The sequence below is a fragment of the Callospermophilus lateralis genome, chromosome 16, assembly GCF_048772815.1.
Source record: "Callospermophilus lateralis isolate mCalLat2 chromosome 16, mCalLat2.hap1, whole genome shotgun sequence".
Lineage (NCBI taxonomy): Eukaryota > Metazoa > Chordata > Mammalia > Rodentia > Sciuridae > Callospermophilus > Callospermophilus lateralis.
In genome coordinates, this window is record NC_135320.1 from 41,152,669 (window position 1) to 41,175,203 (window position 22,535).

The 22,535-nt window shown below is 34.7% G+C and overlaps 1 protein-coding gene across 2 annotated transcripts; it reads right to left on the reverse strand.

The window, feature by feature from the left end:
• Positions 1–387: 387 nt before the first annotated feature.
• Impa1 (inositol monophosphatase 1) lies at positions 388–18,777 on the reverse strand. Of its 2 annotated transcripts, none has more exons than XM_076835596.1 (9): positions 18,706–18,777; positions 15,081–15,156; positions 14,598–14,731; positions 12,869–12,973; positions 11,284–11,329; positions 9,532–9,640; positions 9,104–9,212; positions 2,866–3,017; positions 388–2,049 (listed from the first exon to the last, which is right to left on the reverse strand). In XM_076835596.1, exons 2-9 carry the CDS (start codon positions 15,141–15,143, stop codon positions 1,934–1,936), a joined length of 834 nt encoding a protein of 277 aa, XP_076691711.1. In that variant the 5' UTR covers positions 15,144–15,156; positions 18,706–18,777; the 3' UTR covers positions 388–1,933. The 2 variants fall into 2 exon arrangements, with proteins under 2 accessions (XP_076691711.1, XP_076691712.1); XM_076835597.1 differs by lacking the exon at positions 18,706–18,777 and adding an exon at positions 17,874–17,947.
• Positions 18,778–22,535: the final 3,758 nt, after the last annotated feature.

Here is a 22,535-nt window from a genome sequence, read left to right on the forward strand (position 1 = left end):
GGTAAGAGACCAAGAAAAGAAACATACATTAAAAACATCTGAAAATGAGTAATTTGAAAAGGAAAAAGGAGAGGACAAAATATTTATATTATAAAAAAATACTATGAAGAATAACATTCAATCAGTGAATAAGAACAAAGTACCTAAAAAAATTAATGGATGCATTGGAAGATAAAAATACAGATAGGTAATATACCCTGCTTGTAACATAGATGTCAGGTCCATCAAAGAAGTTCTGCTACTCAAAAACATCTTCCAATTATTATTGGATAATCCACTTGCAAACAATCCATTTTCAATATCTAAAAACTTCTAGTCACTAAGAGTATACATTCATTCATAATGGCAAATTTCAAATAATTGTAATTTACCACAGAACTCCTAAAATTAGTTTAAACTATAAACTTTAATAATGTTAATATCAACTACATCTTTAAAGTTTTATTATAAGTCATTTTAATTAAAATAATTGAAAAAACAACCTGTCTCAGAATTACATAGTATGAGATGTTTTAAGTGCATGTAACTAACAGTACAAATACAGTAATTATAATACCCAAATGTTAGTAGCATACAGATTTAATGTATCATATGTACCCAACAATGAGATTAGGCCCTATCTTGAAAATTGTATACAAGCACTTCTCATTTTATCAATTACAAGGTTCATATGCACCTGTAACAAAACGTAACAATCTGTTAAATGTCAAGGGAAAAAAAAACTAAACAATAAATTAATCCTTTAAATATGTCTATGAACCAATATAATTTTCTCGTTGAGTTTGATAGGCTAAAGGCTATTAAATATTTAGAAGCAATGAAATTAAATACAGAGTTTGGGAAGGAATCAAATAATTAAGTATCAACAGTGTATTTGTTGGCACAATCAAATTGGTGTCTACATCTTTATAAGAATATTAAATATAGTAAAATGTTATACTATATCTACTCGGATACCTGATGAGAGCTTTCTAAAGTTTCTTGATGTAGTAATACGAAATATAAAACAGGATAATAATTTTTACTCCAACTTGAAGCAAAAATAAACAATCAGCTCATTACTTATGTATCTATTATAACAAGGAAATGCTGCTTAAAAACATTCATTCTTGCTGGGCATGGTGGAGCACTACTGTAAATTCCAGTGACTTGGGAGGCTAAGGCAGGATGATCACAAATTTGAGGCCAGCCTCAGCATCTTAGTAAGACCCTCACCAAATTAATGAGACCTCATCTCAAAATAAAAAGTAAAAAGGACAGGGAATATAGCTCAGAGGTAAAACATCCCTGGATTAATTCCCCAGTACCAACCAAAAAAGTTAAATATACGTTTTACGATGTTTATTTTGGATATGCTAATATTTGACCGGTACTTTGCTAAGTACTACAGGTACAGTGATGATAAAACAAGGTTTTCTGCCAAGAAAGAAACAAAACCTTAATCTAAGTAGTTGTTATATTCTTAAGGTATGGCTTTTGAAACAAATAGAATTTTTTCCAAAAAGGTAACTTTTAAATTGAGTGTTTATATATACAAATAGTAATTCAAACTAGGCATGATGGCACACACCTGTAATCCCAGTGACTAAGGAAGGTGAGGCAGGAGGATTGCAAGTTTGAGGTCAGTCTAAGTAACAAGAGGATCATAGTTAGAAACAACACTATTAATTGACAATTTTAATTGATAGTTCATGAACTAAAATCCTGTTTATTTTTCCCAAAGTATATTCTTACAGGCAAAATTGTTCAAAACAATGAAACAAATATTACATCTATTTTTGCATACTTATTCTATGGAAAAAGTTTCCATTTTTAAATCAGAACATCAAAGACAATTTAATCAATCATATCCTCCTATATCCGAAACAGATATCCATCAGTGCACCAGCAAATCTGGGGAAAGCAATTGTGACTGAATACAAGGCTATTGTAATCAATCTTCATCATCTCTTTGTAAAGGTATTATCTGAATTTCTTTGGCTATCCTTTCTGCTAATGCTTTACTATTTGCAGCAATTATTCTTCGTGACATCAAATCAAATGGTCCACCTAAAATCAGATTGAGAAAACAGTTATATCCTGTATAAAAATAATTCAGAAAAAAAACAAGTATAGCTATATGTGTCATGAACAACCTTAACATTTTAATATGTTCAGTTTTCTTAAAAAAAATCTACTATCAGATAATTATAATGTTTAAACTTAACAGTATATGACTGAATCTCTAAACATTTTGAGTAAATACCAGGGTAAAGGTGGATCTCAATTCAGACCAATCTGAAAAATGTCCTTTTCTCTTTTTCTCTTTTGTGCATGCTTATTACCTTTTCATTGTTTGAGATCTATGGAAAAGAATCTGACTTCAATACATTTTCATACTATTGTCCTTTCTCATTTCCTATTTCTTTGCTGCTTTTTTCCCCAGGTCACTGGGGAACTCCTTAAACCCAAATTCATTCCTTAAACATTTTGCTGTCAGCTCAAAGGAGGTATTATTAAACCTCTTTAGGCCCAAAGTAGAAAATGATAATGAAGGAAGTCTACTGTCAACTACCACCATGGTCACCATTCAGAAAGCTCTTGGTAGAGCCTCAAATCCAATGACTGCCTAGACTTTCTCTACAGCCTCTCAAGAATTCCTGATACACTTGAAGGGGTGTAGCCATTTGTCACTGTTAGTCGAACATTACCATTATTTCTTATCCTTGCTTCTATCTACTGTTTTTTAGACTTTGCATCAAATTGTATAGCTTTTTTTTTTTGCCTTAAAAGCTGAAAATTTAACATGTATCAAACATTTTTTAAAAACCCTATATGGAGAGGAAAGTCTACACAGAAAAATGCTTTATTGTCCCATAATTTTACCTGTTACATCCATTAGCACTCCACCAGCTTCACTAACAATGATGCCAGCTCCTGCCATATCCCAGCAGTGAATTCCCATTTCATAATATGCATCTGCTCCTCCAGTTGCCACAAGGCACATATTAATAGCTGCCGTTCCAACGCTCCGGATTCTAACATTTGAAAATAAGATTGGAAAAATCGTCCTCTCAAATAATGTATTCCTCCTTACTTTCAGTTTACTTTAAGTGTTGACAGACAACCTGAACCAATCTAGAGGATACAAGTAAAAAACAGTGGTCTCTGATTTTGAAATAAAAGACATAAAATTTAATTATCTTGGTATACTATATAAATCAAAAAACTAATCCTCACAAAGCAATCATTTAATAAGACAAAGATAAAAACAAGAATTTTTTTCAGAAAAAAAAATACTGAAGAATATACTGAAAGTCTACACACACACACACACACACACACACACACACACATATACACACTTGCTCTATAGTGTAAATAGTCCTTAGGAGATATAAAACATCATGCTATTGGTCATCCCAACTGGGTGTGCATCACACATGTATCTGAAGGAATAATATTAGCCTTGTCTGGGATCTGCAGAGACCTCGGCCTGTCATGGAAGATTACTTTGGGTTTGTCTTCTCACAGTAACTCTTCCTTAGAAATATACCAAGTTAAGATAAGTACTGGTACTACTTGATAGCCACTGTAGTATTAACTGAGTCATGACAGAATCAAAAAAAGCTAAAATTAATGCCAGGAGCAGTGGAGCACACCTATAATCCTAATGACTTAGGAGACTGAGGCAAGAGGATTACAAGTTTGAGCCCAGCCTGAGTAACATAGTGAAACCCTGTCTCAAAATAAAAAATAAAAAGGGTTGGAGATATAGCTCAGTGTAGAGTGCTCCTGGGTTCAGTCCCCAGTACAAAAAAAAAAATTAAATTTAAACAAAAGAATAACTATGCCAAAATTAACGGGCAAGTTTGTTGTTTATGTAGTATCAAAGTATTTTCCCACAAGACACATAATAATTGCAACAGGAAAAAATATCATTTTTATAATGTTCTACAGTTCCCAAGGTATCAATGTTATCATTCATAATGGAAAACAGGACCATGTACCTCCTGATAAGATGCCTTGAGAAGAAAAGAACATAAAACTTCTGTGGCATTCTTGCCAAAAAATGCAGAATCTAAACAAGAGGAAATCAAACCCACCCAAGCAAGGAGACAAACTACAAAACATGTGGCCTATAATTCTAAAAATATTCAAGATCAAAAAGACAAAGACTATGCAAATGTTCTACACTAAAGAAAACTGAAGAGAAAGGACAACTAAATGCAATGCATGCTCCTGAAATGGACCTTGGTTTTGAATTGTTTCAAATTTTGAATAAGACTTCTATATTAGGTTATGTATCAAAGTTAATTCACTGATTTTTTTGAGGTGGGCGGGGAGTGTACTGGTGAACCCCGGAATGCTTAACCACTAAGCCACATCCCTAGCCCATTTTATTTTTTTTATTTTGAGTCAGGGTCTTGCTAAGTTGCTTAGGTCTTCCATAAGTTGCTGAGGCTGGTTTTGAACTTGTAATCCTCACCTGCCTCACCTTCCTAGACCACTGGGATTACAGGTTGTGTACCACCACACCCAGCCAAATTCCCTGATTCTTATAAAAATACCATTTTTATGTTACAGAATGTTCCTTTTATTATTAAAGAAATGGATATGTTTGTGTGTATTTAGAAAAAGATTCATCATGTCTGCAAATTACTTTCAAATTTTTTTACTGAAAACTCTTTTTTAATCATTTAACATCTGGAAATAAGGCAGTGAGTTCTATTCACCAAAATCTTTCAAAAAAAACTTTTTTAAAAAAATTCATAGGGGTGGGGATGTGGCTCAAGCGGTAGTGTGCTCGCCTGGCATGTGGGCGGCCCAGGTTCGATCCTCAGTGCTACATACAAACAAAGATGTTGTGTCCGCCGAAAACTAAAAAATAAATATTAATTTAAAAAAAATTCATAAAGGTGTTTTTTCCCCCTTCTCACATGGGATATAATTCATAGTAAAGGTATTCTTATCTCATGCTCTGAAAAGAACACACCAAGATCTTTTACAAATAATCCTTTGATATTCCATTGAGGGACTGACCCTAAGTTAGAAGAACAGCTATGATGGCTACTAGTAAATCTTGGATCCTCTTCTAGTGAACATCTGAGTTCTCAAGAAAGGAGTTTAAGAGTCAAGAAGAGCATATTCTTCTATGGACAAATATTTTCAAAGGATTACCAAAAAGGTTACATGATTATCAAATAATAAGGCCATGACCCCAATTCTTAATTTTGTGTCTGAATCCTTAGTCTGACCCTCCGGTAGAGGTATTATGGCAAAGAGTAAGGACTGTCTATGGTATCACAAAGATTTGAGTTTGCTCTCATGCCCAGCTGCTTAAAAACTAAAATTGTGAAAAAGTCTGATTTTAGCTTTCTGGATATCAAAACAACAATACCAATTTATCTTGGATGACTACTGTAATGACTACAAATAACCTAAGTTAAGCTCTCACAGAGTGCCTAGCACAGAAAAGGTCTAGTGAAAAATAGTTATGTTTATGAAGAAACTTTCCCCAAACCATTGTCAAACACAATCTACAAGAGACACAGTAAATGAATTCCTCAAAATTAAATAAAGGCAATTGGCGCACAGTCATTTTACTTTATTTCTCATAAACAGTATTCTCTAGTTAGCGACCTATTAGACTATTCTTTTTGTTTAAGACATTCAACCAGATTATGATTCTCCTGGTCTCATTTTGTTTTGTATTAGTAATTCTGAAGTCACATTCAAAAACTTAAGATTATCAGCTGAATCCACAGACCATTAAAAATATAAAAATAAAAATAAAGAAATCAATATATATCCCTGGTAAATCAATATATATCCTGGTTAAACTATTGAAAACATCCTAAAGTGAAAATTGTATTTTACTTAAGCCAATGGCAAAATAAATGGTCAAAGTTATAAACACTTGCGGCTCTTTCGTGGCTAACATAGACATTTTAGTGTACAATGTTAAAGTGCTTCCTTCAAAAGAGCTGTGGCAATAGATTTTTAAAATCACAGTGTTCCTGCCTGAAGGAAAACATTCTGGGAGATTCTACAGCCACATGACAGTGTTCTTTTACTTTACTCATTACAATTATGGACCACAGATTTACAGCCTACAATCACAGTTTGTACCATGGTCAAACTATACTTTTAATGTCTAGACTCCTAAAAGAGAAGTCAAATTTTGGAGAAAGAAAGGATCTAGAGGCTAGGGTTGTAGTCTTATCTCCATCTAGCTGTATGATCTCAGAAAACCACTTCATCTCACTGTGCCTCAGTCAACTAGACCTACAAAATAATGGCTTATTTAATGATCTTTTTGACTAGTGCCAAGAGTTTTATAAGTTAGTAACAATATTTTCTTGGAAAAAAGGTAGAAGGTAGGAACAGTTGGCAGTAAAATAAAATCATAAAAACATACTATTATTCCATAGTTTGAATGAAAAATCATGTGTAAAAAGCCAACTACAATAAATGTCAGAGAAATGCTACTTAATATAGTCATAACCTATAATAAGTTAAAGAACGTCAAACCTCTAGATCTTCCCAAAATATTAAGAAAAAATATAAAAATAAATATCTTAGAAAACTAAAACATCAATTCAATTTGAATTAAATATCCTATCAATATCTTCAAATACTTATAAATATGAAAGAAAATCATAAAAACAGAAACTAAGAACAGAAATGGACCCAAATAAATAAATTTTTTTTTTAAATCCAGATGATTAAACTTAGAAAAAAAGTGGGGTGATCACAAATTATATAAGAACCAAATAATAAATTACAAGGTTCCCAAAGAAAAACTTAGCGAGTAAAATAAGAAAGAATTAAAAAAGGACAGAGAAAATGGTGAAATGTAAGACACAAAGGATGTAACATTCCTAACTGGTGTCTTGGAAAAAAAAAAATGGGAACAGCAGAAGTGAAATAGCATTTCACTTCAATAGACATTTCACAGCAATTGACATAAATCTACACACTGAAACAGAAAACTAATCCAGAATGAGCTATTCTAAGATAAATCCTTGCAAAAATATTAGCCTTCAAGGGTTTTTTTTTTTGGGGGGGGGGGCCTGGAAAGGGTGATTCTCAGAGCCTCCAGTGAGATGAAATAACTTAAAAACCAAGAAAATTAGATTGACATCTTATTCAAAAACAATAAAAAAGCAAGGCAACAGTGAAATAGCATTTTCAAGAAATAACTTAGTTCATACTTTCATATCCAGCCAAGCTGCCTTTGATGTTTCAAGGCCACAGAAAAAGAGTTCGGAAAATGTCAAAATTCAAGAAATACTCTGCATACATGCCCTCTCCAAGGAATCTACTACAGGATGCACTTCATCCAATCAAAAGGTGACTGGAAAACTTTACCAAGTTTTATGGAACTGTGAATTGAAGAATACATAAAATTGATGTTTTGACAAAGTAGAAAGAATTCCAACTTAAAAATGGGAAGAAACTGAGAAAATGGGAAAAGAAAATAAATTTCTGTTATATATGTAACAAATGGAAGTAAAAAAATCTTGGGACCTATACAGATAGTTAGTGGATAAGTGAAAAAAAGAATATTAAAGTCACCATAAAAAGTTTTAATGACCAAGAAGTTCACTAGAATAAAATTTAATTTTATACAAATACAAAAAGAGAGTTAAAAAAAAAAAGGAGAGAGAACTTACCAAATAAACATTGTAACTATAAATAATATACACAGTAATTACAACATTAGATAATACAGTAGAATTGAGGTCAAACAAAATAGTCCTATCAATTCACCAATAGTACTCACTTGTCTATTCAAAAGATTTTAAAATTGACTTATAAATAAAAGCTCCACTTATGTTGTATAGAAGAGATACATTTAAAATGCAGGAATTTAAAAGGGCTAAAAAGAAATGGGGGTGGTTTACAAAGATTTAAAAGGCAAATGGGAACTGTAAAAAGGCAGGGATGGCAATTCTGATGTCAAAGTAGACTTCAAGCTAAAAAGCATAAAATAAGACAAAGAATACAATATTAAAATTATAAAATGAAGGTATAACCATTACAAACAGGCATCAAATAACATCTTCCAACTATATAAAAGCCACAAGAGTCATGAGAAATACAGACACACACTAACAGAAGGCTTTAACACAATACTCTCAATATAAGACAATAGACAAAAATATAAATAATATGATTAAGATAGACCTTTGGCTATGTATTAAATATTATACCCTGAAAATAGAGAATATACTTTTTTTAAAAGTATATATGGAATCTTCACAAAAACTGATCACAGATTTAGGGCACAGAGAACTCTAGTGGGTTCTTTAATGAAAAATTATTACAGTTCAATAAAGCTACAGATTAAAAATGATTAAAAAAACCTTCTCCTTATGGACATTTAACAATATAACTCCATGCCAGGTGGTTGGTACACCCAGCATCTCTGGAGCCTGAGGCAGGAGGATTACAAGTTCAAAACCAGCCTCAGTCACTTAGCAAGACCCTGCCTCAAAATGAAAAAGAAAAAGGCTGGGGGGATGTGGTTAAGCAGCCTTAGGTTGGATCCCTAGTTAGATAAAAATGTATTTATTAAGAAAGTAACTATACCTATTCCTAGGAAATAAACTGAAAAATTTAGGAGTAAAAAGCCACAATGTATGTAACTTACTCTGAAATGTTTCAAGGAAACACACACTCTCTCTCTCTCTCTCTCTCAGGATAAAATGTAAGGCAAGAGGGATAAAGTGTTAACAGGTGAATCTGGGTAAAAAGTATACTATTTTTCTTTGTACCATCTTACTTCTACTATTTTTTGGTAAGTTTAAATTATTCAAAAGAATTTCAAAATTATATTACAAAAAGCTTTCAAAATTGTATTACAAAGGGCTGAGGCAGTAACTCAGTGGCAGAGCACTTGCTTAGCATGTGTGAGACACTGGGCTTGATACTCAGCACCACAGGAAAATAAATAAAATAAAGACATGCTGTTCATCTAGAACTACAATTTTTTTTAATTGCATTACAAAATTAGAATTATGGTACTGATTCTGTGTTTTAATAAAAATTATTAATTTCTAAAGAAAAGCACTATTTAAAAAAATACTACATTGTCTGGAAAATGAAAAGAGCTTACCCATGAATGGGAATGGAAAAAAGCTTTTCCATGTTAGAAAGAATAATTCGTACAGTCTCTGGTGTTCTAGAAGAGCCCAACTCAGTCACCAAGAGTGATTTGGTAATATCTGAAAAGGAAATGTTTCAGATAATCACTAGATTTTAATATTAGAATTCTAGCAAAAATGTGACATTTGCAATCCAAACTATAATAGGACATTTTAATACCTCTTCCTAGCTTTATCAAATGTCTTTCTAAGCCTTAAATGTTAAAATACTGATATACTTATCTTCAAGTGATGATTTTAATAAGTACAGAATCTAATTTCTTAGACTATTACCTAAAATGTATAGAATATAACCAGTTTACATATGGGTCTGAAATAAACATTTAAAAAATATAAGTACACAAAATCAATTCCACCAAAAATTAGAAGACAAATCTACCTTCTTGTTTTGAAACCTGCAGTTTTTGGCCATTACAAAAGGCACCTTTTCCTTTTCTGCCAGTGTACATCTTATCTTCTACACAACTGTACACAACTCCAAATTCCATCTGTGGAGGAAAAAACAGTTTTATCAACCTGAGTATTTTTCTTTATTAAATCAGTATTTTTTTTCTAAAAAAAGGAACTGAAAAATTGTAGTATAGTGTAACAATGTATTCAAATGACAAAACTGTGGAATACTTAAAATGCTCATTTCCAGTCTAGATAGAAAAAGAGGTTATCAAGCCTGAAATCCTCAACTCTCCTTCCACCCAAGTCTAGACAGAGCCCCTACTTTCCCTCTCTCCCTTAGTTTTAAATGCAGACAGCTCTTTCCAATTTGCTAGGGTGAAAATGCTCTCCTGTGTTTCCACTTTCTTGTCCATTCTCTGAAAAACTGCTTAATCAACTGATCCCTAATCTTATTTTTACTGACCAAATGCCTTATCTACAGAATTGGAGGCTGCTATCATCAATACTTCGATACTTAGTCTGACACCTGTGTGCTCCTGGCTCTCGTTTGTACCTCACTCACAAATCCATCCCAGTGTCATGATTTTATAATCTTCTCTCTAAAAGCTGTGTAACTGGGGTGTTTCCATACCTAGGGTATTTCCCCATCTTCCATTACTTCCTTTGCCCTTTTAGCTCTCCGTATTCTTATAGACTGGTCCATTTCAATTGACAAATTCAGCTACCACTAAAAACTTTGGTTCCCATCAACCCATCACTACAGACTGAGAGCATATGCTTCCGCAGGGGTCAAAAATCACTTAAAAATCGCTTCTTCAACCTCTCCAAACTATTGTTTCTGATTGAAATGCTTTCCTTTTCTTTTTTATTTGGCAAATTTTTAATTTTCTAAGTAGCAACTCAATGACTAACTTCTAAGACCCCTTCTGGTAGAAATATTTCCCCAACCCACAATATGCAGAATTGTTCATATCTTCTTGTGTGTCCCACTGCCCTGAAGTATGAGTTCAATAGCAGGGTCAGCATACAGCCCCAAAGCTAATTATATGCTCAATGCTCAAATAGTTCCTTTGGGATGTTCTCACTTTTTAATACAATCCTGTAGCTAAGATTTCAACTAATTTGTGTTTTTATTTTCAGAAATTTCTTAACTGTTTTATACAAGCTGATATAATATACAAGCTCCTTGAAGACAGATGTCAGTACACATCCTTTACTGTTTGGATAGTTAAGAAGTCAATCAGCAAAGAAAGGCTATAGTTATGGATTTTACTCAATTGAGTTCTGGATGTAGGTATTCAATGATGTTTAGGTCCACATTTTCCAACCATGCTTTGGCTCTTGCTCCTTTCTAGACTTTGAATATCTCTATTCACTAGTACCTACTAAAGTATTCCTAGCTCCCAAACCTCACCTCTTCCAGGCAGCATTTAAGATCACATCAACTGCTATCATTATCTGATTCTATCACATATATAATGGTGATTAGATACTAAATTGAATTTCATTTACTTGTGTCCATTTTCTCCTTACAATTCCTGCTTCTCAGAAAACATTAAATTTTCTTCACTGGAAATGGATTATGAAAATTTTAATAGTTCTATAGTTTACATTCAAAGTTAAACAATTACATGAACTGAATCTAGAGACAAATCTGAACTATTAAAGAGATACATTTACTCTTCCTCAGAATATGATAGCAAGGCATTTTATGAATGGTACATTTAAAACAACATACCTTTTTATTTACAACAAAGCCAATCGAAACAGCTACAAAAGGAAATCTTAAAAAAAGAGACAAAACCCACAAATTTACCAAGACAGAATTTAATTTTAATAAAATCCACCTTTTTCATAAGTGCTTACAAAGTTTTTCATACAAAGGCTCATCCCTCTTTCCCCAATTAAGTTTATAGAGTATGTAAATAGGAGGAAGGGAAGAAGCAGTATATACACATATATTTATATTCATACATACAGAAAGCCTCTACAGGCATGAAACATATCTGTAAGGATTCACAAGAAACTGATAATAACTGTCATTTCCAGAAACAGATGTTGAGAAACCAGGGAATAAAGTGTGAAGTACACTTTGTACCGCATGCCATTTTCCATTTGATGAAGGTCAAATATCATGAATATAGTAAGTATGTAAAATATTATTTTCATAAAATAAAAATAAATTGGAAAAAAGTTTAAATTGATCCTGGCTAAAAGAAGGGGCTGTATGCTCAGCCCTTTTTTTTTGTTCATTTCCCTCACAGCCTGAACCTGTGATAAAAACCAACTCTACAGAATAAATAGTTGTTGCTTATCTGTAATCCAATGCCAAGCTCAGAGCTTCACATTTAAAAAATAAACTGCTGGCCACAATGGTTACTTATGGCTGCCAACAGTTTGAACAGAGGGGTTCTAATATCTTATTCATAAGAGAATCAGAATTAATAACAAAATAGGTTTAATGTAACTACTGAAAATAAAAACTCTCAAGTATTAAATACTTGAATCCCACTGTAAGCACTGTATTATCTTCTTATGTTACAATATATTATGAGCTGCTTTCCACATTTTAAAGCTACAACATTCTATCACATTTAGATTCTAGGCCTTTACTTTATATTTAAGAAGATTCTGTATGTGGTACAGACACATACAGCAGCTACAAGACAAGTTCAAATACAACATTTATGTGCAATCCCATCAAACTAGGTACTAACTTTAACTCTCCAATTTCATCAGGCTTTCTTCTAATGATAATACACTAAGCTGCAACATATTTACTAAATTCTTATATAAATGAGCTACTCAGTGAATCCCAACAACAAAGAGGTGCCATTAATATAAAAAAGGAAATCTTAAAAAATAGGCTTACAAAGATTAAGAAAGATTTAAAAGAAATCTTTTAAAAACTGAGGCCTACAAAGATTAACTAACTTGCCTATGGTCATAAAAAGAATTTAAGAAGCACCAGAATTCAAGTCCAAGTCTGTTGATTCTAAAATTTGTGCACTTTTAACACTGTTTTCCCTCTTGAACTGAATTCATTCTATACGGACAACACTCCATTAATGACCTTTCATTAGTTTTTTACATTGCACTTTCTACAAGTCTACAACATTTTTACTGCTTCTTCACCTCCTCTATATATGATTAAAAGTCCACATAATACGTTTTGCTCTACTATTAACATATACATTTCTTTAGAATAAAGAAGCATAAACAAATTACACAACTCCCTAAAATATGTATGTTTCTTGGAATATTCTGAAGTTCCACCCAGTTAATATACAAACAGTAATTATATTAAAAAATTAAAAACATACCTATGTACAAAGTTAGTTGTTCCATCAATAGGGTCAATGATCCATGTGGGGTTATCAGTCAAGATACTTTTTTCCCCAGCTGCCACAGATTCCTCACCAATGAAACTAAAAGCAAGAAAAACAAACTTCTAATCTCTACATTGTTTCCAACAGTTATCAAACAAGAATATTTCTTTAGCACAAGAATGGACTATAAAACATAACCAAAATCTGTACATTATTTTTCCACTGTTGCTTCTTTGTTCTTTCTGTGAAACCTGATAAAAGTGATAAAGCTTTATTTCTCCCAGAGCAAAGGCATATGAAGTTACAGATTCAATAGAAGTTCACTGGATTAGACAAAAGGGAATGAAGGGAAGAAAGGGGGGATAGGAATAGTAAAGACAGTAGAATGAATCAGACATAACTTTCCTATGGTTCATATATGAATACACAACCACTGTAACTCCACATCATTTACAACCACGAGAAGACATACACCATGTGTGTATAATATGTCCAACAATACTCTACTGCCATGTACATCTATAAAGAACAAATTTTAAAAAAGAAAACAAGTTACAGATTCAAAATTCTAAAATAAAATTGAAGGGTATGTAATGGCACACACCTGTACACACACACAAGCACCTAAAAAGGACATTTATTGCAAATGAGAAATCATCAGGAAATATAATTTTACAATTAAGTCCATAAATTCTCTACTCATTTTTTTGAGTGTGAGCTGGACACAGTGACTTGTTTCTAACTAACAGAATAAAGTAAAAGTGACAGTGAAAAACTTTGAAGACTTCTCACAACATGGCCCTGTGATTTCCATCTTTGAGGACAAACCTATTGTGTTATAAGCTGCTTAGAGAAGAGGCCCACATAGTGAGGACCTGAGGGAAGCTGCTAGACAACAAACCACAAGGCGCTGAAGTCTGCCAACAACCACAGAAATGAATGGATCCTTCAGTATCCTAACAATCACTTGTCTGTCATGTTTTCTTTTTCAATCTTTTTCTGTTAACTGTAAACCTTTTTACTGGAGACATTATCTTCAGCCACAGCTTTAATGTTTAAGAGACCAGGAAAGGCCAATGGCATGACTAGGAAAAAGTACAGAAGCACAGTGGACTTTAAAGTAAATACAGTGCTATAACTTAAAAATGATGAAAATGTCTCTACTATATTTCTGTACCTGAAAGCCCTGATTTTAGGATTTTCTTTTAAGCTCCCACAAGCTACCACTACTATAACATATAAAGAAGTTTACAATATAGAAAATATAACTGAGCTTTAAAATCATGCCTATAGCAGATTTTTGCCTCCTAACATTCAAATGTTCCTCTTATTCTGAAAGAATCCAAATTTTCTTCCCTTTTCCCTGATCTCTAGCACTTCGAGCACAAACAACCTAAGCTTAATAATCACATGCTGCTGCCCAGAATTTATAATCTTAAACCAATGAGGTAAAGACATAAGACTGGGTAGAAAGTATTCAAAACCATCAATCAAGGGTAAGGCCACCAGAGATACCCTAAACAATGGTTGCTGTGTTATCTGTAAATATGCCTTCTTCCCTCTCCACAGTCCTGGCCTGAGCTGCCCAAAACCCTCAAGATAAATTCCTTTTCAGATTAAATTAACTAAAGTCAGGTTCTGTGTCTAGAATTAAAATTTTTGTCTAATATATTAACTCCAACCTAGGCTTCTTATTATCATTGGAAATTGATATAAGAAATACCTGTGAGATGGATACTTTTCCTTTATGGAAGAGATAAGCATTTTTTCAACTTTTTGGTCTGTAGCAGTTACCAAATCAGCCGGAGAACTTTTAATCATAACATTCATTTCACATTTTAGAGCTTCACAGATCACCTAAAAAGATTTTTTGGTAAGCAAACAGAAAAGTCATAAGTAATTTTAAATCAAACAAAAAGATAAAATACTGTAATAGAATTTAAAACATTCACTTACAAAAATTGTTATAAAATAACTCTTTAATGGCTATGACCTTCTCAGCACAAACTTATATAACCTTACCTCCTATTTTAGATTCATAACTGTCATCACAGAATGTTTAATGATATAAACTGAAATAGTCTCTCTATTTAAAGAGTTCATTAAAATGAAAGCAAACGTAAAATAATCAAAATACATGTTTTATCTAACAAGGCAATCATGCTCTATTATATCACATTATGGTGGACAAAATTTTAATTTGTACCTCTCCAGCTTGTCTTGCTAGGGTTACTGCATAATCCATGCATTCCTGCCACGGATCAGCCATCTTCTGATAATATCTAACACATAGGAGGACATAGTAGTTACTAATCTCTGATAGTTTTAATCATATAACAGTTAGTTTACAAAAGCATCTCAATTAGCAGAAGATTTTCATTCCAAGATTCACCTCCCTCCCCTATTTTAAAGTTCATCTTTTCCCAAAAATTTACTTGTAGGTCCAGTAAATATCATTTTTTTATCTAACACTTCACATCACATCTATTATAGAAACATTTTTATCACAAAAAACAGACTATGATATCATCTCCCTAGGTGTCCATACCATATTAGATTAAAAAAACAAAACAAACAAAAACCTTAATACACCTACTGGTTTGGAGAATGAAAAAGGACAAACAAGAAATAGTTTAAAAGAGAGGTATATGGTTGGGTGGAGAACAAAAATAAGAAAAAAAAAGAAAATATTTAAATAAAAGAAGCTTTGAAAATAAGGAACAAAAGGCACACGTACTAACAAAAGCCAGACAGGGCTTAAAACAACAATTTTTTAAAACAAGGTTTTTGTAAAGATAAAAAATTTAAGGTTCAGAGGTGAGAAATAATTCTTAAGACTATATAGAAAGATGATACAGACAGAAATTGATTTCAATTCTGATTTTAAAGTCGACTTCTCTATTTGGATTCTGAGAGAAGATTCCAGGACTAAAAATATAATTTAAAAAAATTAAATTTATTTTCCTGAGTTTTACAGAGAGGAAAAAAAAAAATCACATAGTTTTGTATTGTGACCTGTCCAACTTCCCACTGACTTCTGAAGATTCACTACTGCTTGACCACACTCCAAAGTGATCAAGTGGTCTGCCTAGCACAGAGAAGCATTTTAAGCTGACATACTCAGAAAATCTGGCACTCTTTATGAACAAGCTTAAATTTTTCCTCTTTTAAAATTGAGAACAGACATAGTTTCATCTTGAATACTACTCAGAAATCCATATTATATTGCTTACATTACAGGAGAAGTGTAACAAGAACAGGGGAGGGCAAGGGACATATAGGGCTTCTGCTGGTTGTTTTTTCTTCCTGAGATAAACATTTAAAGAATTTTTAAAAGGAGGTCACTTTTTGAGTTATATAAGTAACTGCTTAGAAGTCTTCAAGAATAGTATCCAAACTTTATTCCACTCCCCCTCCCACTCTCTTCTCTCATCAGAAGTAGAATCCTTGGGCTGTGTGTGTCTGCTTCCTCCCATTACTTTGCTCAAGTCTCCCACTTCACCTTCTGATTGCACTAATATTGTATCAAGAGCTCAGATTCTTCACTTTTGACTGCAAATGCTGGACGGGTTGCTAAAAACAGGATTAAAGAGTTGGAATCTCTGCCTCCATTTTGTATCCATCTTTTAGGATGAATCACCTAGGATTTCAGGAAGAAGTTCAGATCAATAAATACCTTGTGAAAAGATGAAGCCACAAAGCCCTCCCTGATCAAACCTGATGTGATGGTGGACTAGACCACAATTCCTTTGGCAGCTGTGAAAAGGCTCCAGCTATGCAAACCCCCAACCCCTGCCCTCATTCCCCTTTCTATAAAACCTCAAAGTTAGCCTCTAGAAGACAGGACTAAACACTGGTTACATCTGATTGGCTGAATCCCCAGAAATAAGTCTCTGGCCTTGGACTCTGGTAAAATCTAATTCTTATTCAATTCCTCAAGGCTCACTTCAAAAGCTACCTTTTCTTTTAGGAATTCTCCACCCAGAAGTTGTTTAATCATTGCACAAACAATTGATGAATACCTATTATATGCTGTATACACACTATGGTGAGTAAAACCAGGTCCCCTTCATTTACTTTCTAATGGGGAGTCAATGTCAATTTAAAAAATCACAGACTACATGAAAAATCATAAATATTACACAAGCTAAGCAGAAGAAATACAATGAGAAGCATATAATGGGCGGGGGGGGGCTTTGACTGAACTTAGGTATCCAATAAGGCTTCCCTGAGAATATGATTAAACTAAGATATAAAAGACAAGTGAATAGGCATCAACTAACTCAACTCAGTTCTCTTGATGCATGAAACATGCACCCAAACATGATAGCTCAGAGATCCAAGGAAACAGGAAGAGATAAGGCTAGGGGAGGCAGCAGAATCACTCCTTACTATATGACAGCCATGAAGAATCATTTCAATGTGGCTACTAAACAGAATGAATTGGATGGTAAAGGGGAAAACAAAGAATGAATGTGTACAAACATGTTAGGACTTTTAGTTTCAGGATGCATGAGTCCAGAGGAGACCCAATGATTGGCTTAAACTAGGGAGAGAAGTTTTACAGACAGAGAAACTGGAGAGTCAAGAGATCTGCTTTGTGGAATAAAACTAGAGACTTGGTAACAGATCAGACATGGAGTGTGAGGACAGAAGAGCTGAAGAATGTCCACTTTTCACTCTGGCAACTGAACAGATAATGATGTCACCTACTGAAAAAAGAAGCAACAGAAGAGTCAAGTTCAGGAGTTAGGAGACCAGAAGATTAAGAGTTTAATTAGTGTGACAGAAGCACTTCTGTGAAATCCAGTGACAATGACAATTAGCTAGTTAAACCCTGAGCTCAGAGAACTATGCCCTGAAGATATAAATATGTAAGTCATTTGAATAAGCAGCAACTGAGGTTCTGAATCTTAATGAGAATCCTGGAGCCTTTGCCTGGAAGAACCCACAAAACTTTGTACATCATTTTTAGGGCACTCAACAGTGTCTTCCTTACATTTGTATGCATGCTGTATCTTCTCAACCAGTTTGAGTACATTTCTTGATGCTAAGGGAAATTCTGAGATGACCCAAAATTTATTACAAGAGCCAGAAAGGAGAAGAGATAATCACAGTTAATTAGTAAACGGTTTGTGGATGTGTGTGAAACCAACAATTTAAAAATTCTCTTAGCTCTAGGTCCCAGGGAAGTTTTTTCCAACCTAGCCTCGTTGCTGGTAATTTTAAGAAACTTTTCCCAGGTCCTGGTCCTTTTTCCGGTGAGCAACTATAAATGGCTCAATAAATCCTTTTGTTTCAGAGATCTCTCGGTCTCAAGAATACTGGTTTCACAAGGGCTGGATTTTATGACCCTTCACTTTCCCAAAGCCATCTACACCTGAAACGTTTCCAACCGTCTCTGTTTCTGATCAGCCTTGCCGGGGTGGAAGTCAACCAATTTACTGCCACCTGTCCCCAGCAGCGCGACCCTGGACAGCACAGGAGCTGTGGCCAAGCCCCCCTCGCTTACACACTGACGATACGACCCTGGCAATGTGCCAGGTCTGGGAGCTCCTTTGAAATCGGTGAAAATGCGAACTGAGCAATTACCCTACATAAAGTGCCTCGAGGATTAAGTAAGATTGTGCAGGCGAAGCCACTTCACTAATGGTGTGGCTGTTTCTGCTTTCACTCAGAGGCGGCCCGGGATAACGGTGCAGCGAAGAGGTGGCCTCAGCTGCGGCCTTCGCCCGGGGCGCCGAGCCCGCGCCGGAGGCCGGGAGAGAGAGGCTGCTCCAAGTCCTCCCAGCCCTCAGCGCCCACTCAACCCGGAACAAAAGCGGTCTCACCTCGGAAGGTGGTAGGGCGATCTCCTCTCTCAGCAGCCGGCTACCTTGGACGCGGCTCAAGTCTTCCGGATGTGGAGTGGCTGCCCACGACAGGAAGTCCCGCCTTCATAAGGCCTGCCCGTGAGGCGTGGTCTTCTTGATGCCCCGCCCTGTCGCTGCAGCTCTGCCTCTAGCTACGCCCCCGGGAGGCCAGCCTGGGAGCGACGGATCTGGCCTCTTCTAAGTCTATTCTGCTTGTCCCCCCCCCTTTTTTTTCCCCCGAAAACCCCTTTTTTTTCTTTGCTTCTCAATCATTCTTTTCGTCTTCTATTCGTTCACATTTTCCCACTTCCCTTTATTGCTCCTCTCATTTATTTCGTACTACTTTGGCCAAACATAAATAGGAGCTGTGACTCCGATTGTGCAGCTCTTATTTGCTACACCTGTGCTTGGTAAGCCTATAGATTTCTTTTGGTTTGTTTTAAATAACTGATTACCACAACCAACTGCGCTCCTGTTCTCAATAATTCATTTAGAAACCCTTTGTTGAGGACTTACCATGCTTCGGGCAGTTGTGGTTTTGTATGTGGTGTTTAATAAATTTTAAAACAGTTTCATAATTTGCTTCATCATACAAATGAAGGTTAGCGTTGTTAAGTGATTTGTCCTCTGGTCACACAGCAGAGACAGGAACACACTGACTCCAAAGTCCACCATGCAGGAATATATACAGCACAATGAGGTCCAGGGCTAATCTATGGTCTTTGAAATGCTTCCTCTTCTTGAAATAACAAATTTAGCACCATTTTATATGTATATCACTATGATTCAAAAAGTGTTGCAAAGATAGAAATCATCCTTACCACATCAGGACCAGAGAAGTGAATTGTCTGGCTCCTTGCTTGTGAAGTGATTGTTTTCCTTAGTTTAAACAAAAGAATATTATCACCAGTGTGAAACAGTTCTCAAAGAATGATGTGAATGGGTGGATTCAATTCTCAAAGCTTGTGAAGAGCCAGAGACTTGTCTTTGTTCTTCTGAAGAAGATACCTTAAGAACCTGATTTGAATACCTCTATTTGTATATGAAATGATACTTTGGACTTCTTGATTTTAAAAACACCTTCAGAAACTAGGGGAAAAAAATTGGTTCTCTATTGTCAAGTTAAAATTAAAATCTTGCCTAATATATATGACAAGTATTGATTTGTAACTACATAAAATTTTCCAGGCATGTGCAGAAATATCATCAGAGTCATCTTTAAACCTTTTTTAAACAAACATGGTCCCACCAATTTGGCAAAGTTGCTAAAATCAGTATAAGCAATTCAAAGTAAGATGAAGGATCAATAACTTTCTCCTTCAAATTAAAACCATTTCATGCTTCCTACGCCAGATGAGCAAAAGTCCAGTTTTTTTTCTAGAGGTCTCAGCTGCTACTTCACAATTGAGTTGTTCTCAGGTAACTCAGTTTTTTCTTTCTAGAAAGGCCATTCTGCTTCCAAATGCCTTCTGAAAGTGAAGTAATGAATGTGCTAGGGCTAGGGAGTCTAACGTTCAGATTTGTTTGTGGCCCTGTTATAAACTGGTCCCACACAGCCAAAAGATCTTTATTGGGTACTGTGAATGTAGTTCAAGTGGCAGCAAAGACCTCAGTACATGACAGGAGGAAAATTCTGAGATGTTAAAAAAAAAGAAAGAAAGAAAGAAAGAAAGAAAAAGAAAAACAAACAAGAAAACAAAAATCGCTCCACACTTCTAAACAAAGACTGATAACTCTTGAGGTCTAACTTCCAGGTGCCATCACATTCTGCTTATAGTGCCAACCAATCAGGGAGCAACACTAACTCCTTAAACACTATCCTCCTATACCAAAACTTTGCCTGCTTTTCTTTGTCCCATCCTCTTATCTATCTATAATCAATGTAGGTTCATTGTTAGTAATTTATACTTTCTTTACCCCCATTTTTCATTATACAACACTCCCACTATTTGGATCTGGTAGACATTTTCCTGGCTGCTATCTAGCCTTGTTGATAGTAGCTCAAGACACTTAATCTTAAGACCGATCTTTTCTTTCTGACTACTAGCTATGCAATGGCTTAATAAATTTTTTTTCAGAGATCTTTTGGTCTCAAGAATTTTGATTTAGTAATGAGTCTTCACTCTGAAGTTCTCAAAAGGGCAGTTTTTCAAGCTGCAGTCACATCTGCAGTCCGTGCTTCCAATACCAAAGAACATATGCTGTGCGAGAGTGGTTGGTGAGGGACAAGGAGGAGACAGGGTCCAGCCTCAGCTATGCACTGTGACAGGGCAAAATCTGCTTCCTGGTATTTGGTCCACATCATCATGTTTCTATTCTTGATCTCTAAGGGCAAGTTCCCCTTTGGAGGCCTTTGACATTCTTTTCCTTCCAGCTGACTTCCATCTAGAGAGGTTTTAATTATGTCAAACCTCAAAATGAAAGAGAAGTGAGGTCCAATATACCTGACTCTACACAAAGGAATTCTGGAGAAGGATGGCCATTGTGAAGCCAGGCAGTAGTCTGGTCAACCTTCACCATGGACAATAGGTGACTATTTGCCCTACATTTGCATAATTAAGAGGGGCATCCGCTGGGATACCTTCCCCAGAAATTGAGGGCACCTTGCTAGTTAGTTTCTGGGACTGATTTCCTTTACATAGCAACTTTTTTCACTTAAAAAAAACAACAAAAACAAAAACAAAAAAACCTCAGGCTCAACACACCAAGACTTTGTTAACTAATAGTTACTTCTTTAGTAGTAGTTTTGATTTTAAAATGATCAAACTTAGAACCAAGTACGGTGATGCATTCCTCTACTACCAGCTACTCAAGAAGCTGAAAGGGGAAAATCACTTGAGCCCAGGAGTTTGCAACCAACCTGGGAAACATAGCAAGACCCCATCTCAACAACAACAACAAGATATTAAAAAATAATCAAATTTACATACACACTATACAGCTGCTCAGGAGCAGTCTCCATGCTACTTAAGAAGATTTCATGTTAGAAGTTGGAGTTGCAAACTTTGGTTAAAACATCTAACATTCTCCTATAATACTAACAACTTTCTCAGTTATAAGAATATCTATCAGATGATTGTTATTCTTAGATTAGTTTATCATAACATCATCTCTCTAAAGGACTGAAAAAAAAAACTTTAAGAAATAAGTCCAACAAACTCTCATTCTTAATAATAAAATAATGGGTGATTTCATCCCCATCTCACATTTCAGGCAAGTTTTATTATGCAAAAATCTATCTTCCATGACATACATATAAAAGAAATAAAATACACTTAAAATTTTATCCATGTACTTCCAATGGCTTTTTAAGCTAATATTTGATATAAATAAGCATAGAGTAACATTAATAACAGTAAAATTTACTAAGTATTAGAAACTGTTCTGAGGATCTTGTTCATATTAACTTACCTAGTCTTCACAACAAAACCAGGATATGGCACTATCATTTTTAATCCACATTTCCCACATAAATTTAAACAGAGAGAAATTAACATAACCAGTGTCACCCAATAGTAAATTGAAAGGGCTAGGATTGCTGACATAGGCATAGATTTGGCTCTTGAGTGTGGGACTCTGACCTTTACAGATACTACTGATAAGTGATTTAATAAATGTTTAGTGAATACCTACTTTGTTTAATGCATCATGTAAACACTGTGGGTAATTCAAAATGTAGTATGTGGTTCCTGCCCTCAGGAAGCTCATATTTTGGTTGTTCCTTAATCAGAAAGCGGCAGCATTGTGTACCTATTCTCATCATCCTGAACCTTCTACTCTACCTCATCATCCTACCCATTGTGCTAGGT

What these genes read in the sequence shown, in the direction of transcription:
- Impa1 (XM_076835596.1), bottom strand. Translation starts at nt 15,143, where the DNA reads ATGGCTGATCCGTGGCAGGAATGCATGGATTATGCAGTAACCCTAGCA. An exon ending in TAGCAAGACAAGCTGGAGAG is followed by an intron (nt 14,732 to 15,080) that starts GTACAAATTAAA and finishes AAATCTTTTTAG; the next exon opens with GTGATCTGTGAAGCTCTAAA. An exon ending in ACAACTAACTTTGTACATAG is followed by an intron (nt 11,330 to 12,868) that starts GTATGTTTTTAA and finishes TCTTTTTTTAAG; the next exon opens with ATTTCCTTTTGTAGCTGTTT.